This window comes from Euprymna scolopes, chromosome 45 (assembly GCF_053919585.1).
Source record: "Euprymna scolopes isolate OS-2025 chromosome 45, ASM5391958v1, whole genome shotgun sequence".
Taxonomy (NCBI): Eukaryota; Metazoa; Mollusca; class Cephalopoda; order Sepiida; family Sepiolidae; genus Euprymna; species Euprymna scolopes.
Window position 1 is genome coordinate 37,419,929 of NC_136526.1, and position 7,014 is coordinate 37,426,942.

General features: G+C 34.3%; 1 protein-coding gene across 1 annotated transcript in view; it reads right to left on the bottom strand.

Annotated features, from left to right (window-relative positions):
* LOC145269452 (aladin-like) overlaps window positions 1-5,157 on the bottom strand; it is a 117,674-nt gene extending 112,517 nt beyond the window's left edge. Inside the window, exons 1-2 of the mRNA XM_080125128.1 lie at window positions 4,997-5,157; window positions 1,595-1,717 (exon numbers count right to left, since the gene is read on the bottom strand). Of these exons, the coding sequence (XP_079981254.1) occupies window positions 1,595-1,711 (117 nt within the window). The 5' untranslated portion in view covers window positions 1,712-1,717; window positions 4,997-5,157. The remainder of the gene's footprint in view (window positions 1-1,594; window positions 1,718-4,996) is intronic.
* Between the last annotated feature and the right edge of the window lie 1,857 nt (window positions 5,158-7,014).

The following is a 7,014-nucleotide window of genomic DNA, read 5'->3' on the forward strand; positions in this document are numbered from 1 at the left end:
ATACTGCATCAGTCCTCATTGAATGTCCGTTTGCCGTTTTAGGCCACAGCCAGCCTTTTTGTTACTGAGATACACATTGATGGTAAAATGTGTATTCCATTACGTATCAAGTAATGCCTGTACTTGAAGCTTTTTATAGTGAGGATAGACTTTGCACCGAGACAATCCCACTCTCTGAACAACTATCACATTGAACCAAAAAGAGCAAGTCAACATCATTGGATGCAGCAGCTGACGCAGGTTTTATGTCAGGGGTTTCCTTCTCCTAGAGAGGTTGCCTTCACCATGGCTTACGAGAACTTTCTCTACCCACCATGTCATTTGATCCATGACTGGGACTTAGGTTGCTGGGAACTAGAGCATACTCCACACGCCGGTGGGTCATGTATGCCGCAGCTGACAGGGTCTAAGCTCCTTTGGAGGTTTTTGTCAGGGTTACCTCACCCTTAGCCTTTGGTTAAGAGAACCTTGGCCCACAAGGCAGTATACACATACATATACGCTAATGAAACATTCAGCCCAGCGCATCCCCCCAAACCTGCCCCCTGAAAAATGGGCAGTCTGGCTTGGAACAAAAATTTTCAAAAGTTTAAAAAGGATGCTTTCATTAAAATTCCTTAAAAAAAAAAAAAAAAGTGTTTATTAATTATTAATTTTTATAATTTCTTATTAAATAATTTGTTTCATTTAACTATTATGATTAATTATATTCATGCATACGTTACTATAAAGATGAAAAAAGAAAAACGAACCGCCCAACTGCTAAGATCACTCAATAATATATGCACCTGACTCAGCTGGTAAATTTGCATATAAAACTTGTGACACAGATTATATATTATACTGTCTGAACATGTTCAGTCTTGACTTCTAGCCAATTCTGAATCCTCAGATAAGTCCTTCTGTTTTTCTTTTGTTCATTCTAATTTTTTTTTTTTTTGTTCAGTTCCGCTATAATTTACAAAGCATTTTTTTTGATAAAAAAATGAAATAATGATATATTCAGTCCCCCCAAACAAAAAATGGGCAGTCTGGCTTGGAACAAAAATTTTCAAAAGTTTAAAAGAGTGCTTTCTCATTTGATTATGAGATTAAAATTCCTTTAAAAAAGAACAAAACAAAAACGGGCGTTCATTAATTATTCATTTTTATAATTTCTTATTCGATTGTTTCATTTAATTTGATTAATTATATTCATGTATACGTGACTCTGCATAATTGCAAAAGCTTAAAAGGATGCGGTCTCATTAAAATTCCTTTCAAAACACAAGCGTTTATTAATTAATTATTCATACCTGATTACAAAGATAAAAATAGAAAACTGAACCGCCCAACTGCTATATTTAAACCCGACTCAGCTGATAAATCTGCATATAAAACTCGTGACAGAGATTATAAATTATACTGTCTGAGCATGCTTGCGCTTCTAGCCTTGACTTCCAGCCAATTCTGAATCCTCAGATAAGCCATTCTGGTTTCTTTTGTTCATTTTTTTTTTTTTTTTTTACATATAAATTTTGTTGTTCCCTTCTGCTACATAGGTACTCTCAAAGATTACATGCAAATCTCAAAGATAAAAAAAAAAAAAAATTACCTTATTTTCTTGCGCATTATGAGAATCTGCTGGCACATGGACAAGATCACCATTCCTTTCTCCCAGCGTGACAAAGTCTTGAGCCGGAATTGGAGGGAAGGCATTTAGGGTCAACATTTTCACCTGCAACATAGAAAAAACAAAAATGTACAATTTTCTTTTTTTTTTTTTCATTGCTCACATATACGTCCCATAGTTTAATATAAGGATACCCAAGATTGAAAAGATGCATCTAAAAAAATGTTGGAAATGCTGCAATTATAACAACCCAAGCAAAACGAGTTCACATTTTTGCATGAACAACAATACTGTTCAAACATCTATATATTAGATAGGAGGCGTGTAAGAAGGCTATGGCAATGCAGGCAAGTGGCTGTTGTATTGGCGTAACATATGAATGAAAATGGACAGCGCCCCACCTTCAATGTAAACAATATTTTTGTGAAATGTTAAACGGTATTCTACTCAGTAAATGTCGGCACCTTACTTTTTCTTTTTTTTTTTTTTTACAAAGGCATAACCACTTATCAAGGCCCAGAGACCGCTCGAGGATAAGGGTTAAGAGTGTACAGCAGTCAATTGGACAATATAGGAATCGTTAGTAATGGAAGTTCGGTAAATTTGTAGAACGGCTCATCAAGAACTTGTTTATGTTGGAATTGAAGACAACCATATTGTAGTCAGCTGGAAAGCAGGAAAACCGAAGACAATTCCACAGGCGTGCAGTTCTAAGAAAGAAGCTTTGTTCATATAATCTACGTTTAGGTTTAGGCACAGATAAAAAGTGGGGCGAATTATTGATAGTGTTTTGAGCTAGACGAGTGTTTCTTGTGAAAGTTTGGCGAGGGGGGACCATAAATTGAAGCTCAGTCGAGCACTGCCATGAAAATAATGATAAAGCAGAGACAAACTAACAACATCTCTTCTGTGAGATAGAGGTTGCAGGGAAGAGAAAAGGACATATCCTACGAGGCTACAAAATCTATTTTGAACTCTATCAAGGCAGGACAAGTCCTTTCTAGCAGCTCCTGCCCAGATGTGGCAACAGTACTCCATTCTTGGATGTACCTGGCTCTTATATAGATAGAGAATTGCATCATCAGTGAGATATCTACTAGATCGATAGAAGGATCCGACCATTTTTCCAGCGGCCTTGGCAACAGATTTGATGTAAGTGTTCTATTTAAGATCAGGAGTAAAGGTCAAGTCCCGAAGCTTGTCAAAACTTATGGAAAAATGGTTAATTAAACTGCAGAACCACCTGTTAAACTACACAAGTTCTATAATTGAATACCCTCCCAAAAAGAACAGGAAACAAAATTTTTTTTTTTTTAAGTCGTGAAAAGTTTTTTTTAGATCAATAAAAAAGCATTAAAAACTACGTAACACACACACAAAAAAAAAAAATGAACCACATTTTTTTTTTTTTTTAAATTTGTTATTTCGGGTTTGTTTTACTGTACACATAGATTCGAAAAAGTTGTCAAAACAAATATATAACAAATAAATGTTATCAAAGGCAAGATAAGTTACTTTTCTACCTAACTGGATATGTTTTTCGTGTTTTTATTCAATGTAACATGTTTAGTCAGCTCGAAAAACATACAGTGGTTACCGATGTATTGGAAAATTTGAAATGGCGGCCGATTTTTTCTCTGAGACGGCAAGTTTGAGAAAATGAGTTATAAATAAAAAAAAGTCAAAATACTGTTAAAAAGCCGCCGAATATATGTCAGCCTATGTCACGGTAACATCTATTGAGCGAGTTTCTAACCGTATTTTATCTGGTTTTTTATTTATAACTCATTTTCTCAAACTTACAGCCTCAAAGAGAGAGTCGGCCGCCATTTTAAATTTTCTAATACATCGGTAAACACTATGTTTTTCGAGCTGAATAAACATGTTACATTAAATATAAACACTAAAAACATATCCAGTTAGGTAGAAAAGTAACTTATCTTGCCTTTGATAACATTTATCATTTATTTGTTATATACTTATTTTGTGACGACTTTTTCGAATCTATGTGTACAGTAAAACAAACCCTTTGGGGCTTTACACATAGATTCGATAAAGTTGTCAAAAAACAAAATATATAACAAATAAATGTTATCAAAAGCAAGATAAGTTACTTTTCTAGTGTTTTTATTTAATGTAACATGTTTATTCAGCTCGAAAAACATACAGTGTTTACTGATGTATTGGAAAATTTAAAATGACGCCATACTCTCCCTTTGACACGGTAAGTTGGGGAAAAACGGTTAAAAATAAAAAAAACTCGACAAAATACTGTTAGAACCTCGCTCATATTACCGTGGCGTGACATAGGCTGACATATATTCGGTGGGAGGGTTGCTAACAGTATTTTGCATATTTATTTATTTTTAACTCCTTTTTCCCAAACTTCCCGTGCTAAAGAGAGAGTCGGGCGCCATTTTAAATTTTCCAATACATCGGTAAACACTATGTTTTTCCAGCTGAATAAACATGTTATATTAAATAAAAACACTAAAAACATATCCAGTTAGGTAGAAAAGTAACTTACCTTGCCTTTGATAACATTTATTTGTTATATATTTGTTTTTTTACAACTTTTTCGAATCTGTGTGTACAGTAGTAGTAGTAATACAAACCGAATTTTTGATTATACGTAGCTAAAACGAAAGATTACCCCAATTGATAATAATCCGCTGAAAAAATTTAAAAAATAAAAAGACGAAAATAATTGGGACAAGATTCCCCGCCCCCAAGCTATCGTAAAACGTGAATTTAAATTGAAAATAATATTAAAAAAAAAAATAGTGCGTTAAAATAAGCGTATAAGCACCAACAATTTAAGTCATAAAAGATGCCGTAAAAATTGAAAATCTAAAAAAAAAAAAAAAAAAAGTTTTAAACACGGTCCATATTTTGCATATGTACGCATCAACAATTGTTTTTATAAAATAGAAATATTAAGAAGAAAAAAAATCAAGGTGCTTATATAGAATAACATTTATTTTCTTTTAATACCGAAAAACCGTTATGATGTACGTACTCGTCCCGGAACGAAGATGTCATATTCCAAAAATTACGTAAATTGAGATCAAGTATTTTTATTTTTAAGAAAATCAAATTTTAATCGTAGTGTTTCATGAGCCATGATGAAATAAACAGATAATTTAATTCGAAGTATTTCGACGAAATTCAGCCTTATACTGAATAAGCATTAAAATTGCTATATATCGTAAATTTTAATATTCTTAGATAAAAAAAATACTTGATCGATTTACGTTATTTTTGGAATATGACATCTTCGTTCCGTTACGAGTATGTGTGTCATAAATTCCGGTTTTTTTTTTTTTTTTTTTTTTTTTTTTTTTTTTTTATCTGTGTAATTCTAAACAAGCACCAATTGCTAACCTCCACTGCTGACAACGTTTCAAGTTTGTTGTGGGTCGATTATTCGGGGATTCAATGGGAAAGATTTATAAACCGGTAAGTCAATACAAATCTGAAACAAACACGTTTATTGTGCAATAGAAAACTTAACTGTCCCGCCTTCCACAGTTATCTGCCCTTTTTAAAATAATATCTGCCTGCAGTGGCCAAGCTACTGCTCACCACAGCAGACGTCCAAGAATATGAGACGGACCTGTAAGAGAGTACCCACCTCCTAAAATGTGCGTTTTTTTTTTTTTTTTTTTTTTTTACTGACGAAGTATCATAATAGCAGAAAAACAAAAAATTAAGAAAAAATAAATTTATTGACTTTTAAGAAGAGGGTTCACTTTCTCGTTATATCGTTCTACTTCATTGCTACCTGACTTACTGTCCATTTCTTTACTGGAAGTGTCACGTGATCAGTCAAAAATATGCGCCCGCTTGCGCGTACAACAATGGCCACCACATAATAAATTACATTGCTTAATATCCAGAAAACTACTTATTTGCAGAAAATTTAAATGCTATATTCGTTTTCAGCATCCCCGAAAAGCTTGAAAGTCGTCATCTTAAAGGAACATGTTAAGGTGGAAACCAAGTAAAATTTTACAAATATAAACAAATATGGCCGCTGTGTTACATTACTACATGAAACATACTGAAAAGTATCTTTTCGGTATCGTGAAAACTAGTTTTTTGCGATATTCATTTTCAGCACACCTGAAAACAAGTTTTTTTTAAAGTAGGTTTTGTGTTTGTCTACCAGACCACAATTATTACCACCGTGGTGTAAGGAAATTAAAGGAAATCTCACTAGTCACATGACTAATCACGTGACACGTCGGTAAAGAAATGGACCATAAGTCAGGTAGCAATGAAGTAGAACGTTATAACAAGAAAGTGAACCCTCTTCTTAAAAGTCGTTAATTTTTTTTTTTCTGCTAATACGATACTTAAGTCTGTAATCTATGATAATCGTTGGAAAAAAAGTTTAACAAAAAAAAAAAAAAAAAAGGTGAAGAACATGCATTTTTAGGGAGTAGGCACTCCTGTACAAGTCCGCCGAATATGTAAGTTGATCCAGGAACACCCCGCTCGCCTTATGAAAAACAAAAAATACAGAAAAATCGGTTCTTCTTCGTTATTGTAGCGAAATTCAAAAACAGAATTGTCATGTCACGGTAATGAACATATCCAGAAACGATAAGGTAGAAAATTAATTATTAATGAAAATAGTTTTTAGTTTTTACTTAAGAGGCACAACTTATCAAGACCCAAAAGCCACTCGAGGATAAGGATTAATGAATGTAAGGTGGTAGTGTAGTAATTGCTAATGGTGTAAATTGGGCAAAATTTGATTACTTATGGGGACGGCTTAACAAGAACTTGTTTACATTGGATTTGAAGGCTACCATGTTGTATTCAACCGTGAAGCAGGCTAGCAGAACAGTGTTCCACAGGCGGGTGGTTTTGGGAAGGAAGCTTTGTTCATGGGATCTGCGTTTAGATTTAGGCACATAGAGAAAGTGGGGGAAATCGTTTATAGTGGTTGTAGCTAGTCGAGTGTTTTAAGTGAAAGTTTGGCAAGCGGGGAAACATAGATTGGAGTTCAGTCGAGCACTTTCCATAAAAATAACGATAGAGTAGAGACAGGCATGCAATGTCTCTTCTGGGTTGCAGGGAAGAGAAAAGGTTTCGAAGCCGGTTTTGAACACTATCAAGGAAGGATGGGAAATGTTGAGTGGCTCCTGCTCATATGTGGCAACAGTATTCTATTTTAGGGTGTACTTAGCTCTTATATAAATAGAGGATTGCATCGGCAGTTAGATACCTATTAGAGCGAAAGAGTGATTCACCCATTTTTCCACCAGTCTTGGCCACAAATTCGATGTATGTATTCCATTTCAGATCAGGAGTGAAAGTCAGTCGCAGAAACTTGTCGAAGTCCTAATAACAGTCAAGCTACGCTGAAGAGGGGTACGGCCCCGAAATATGCA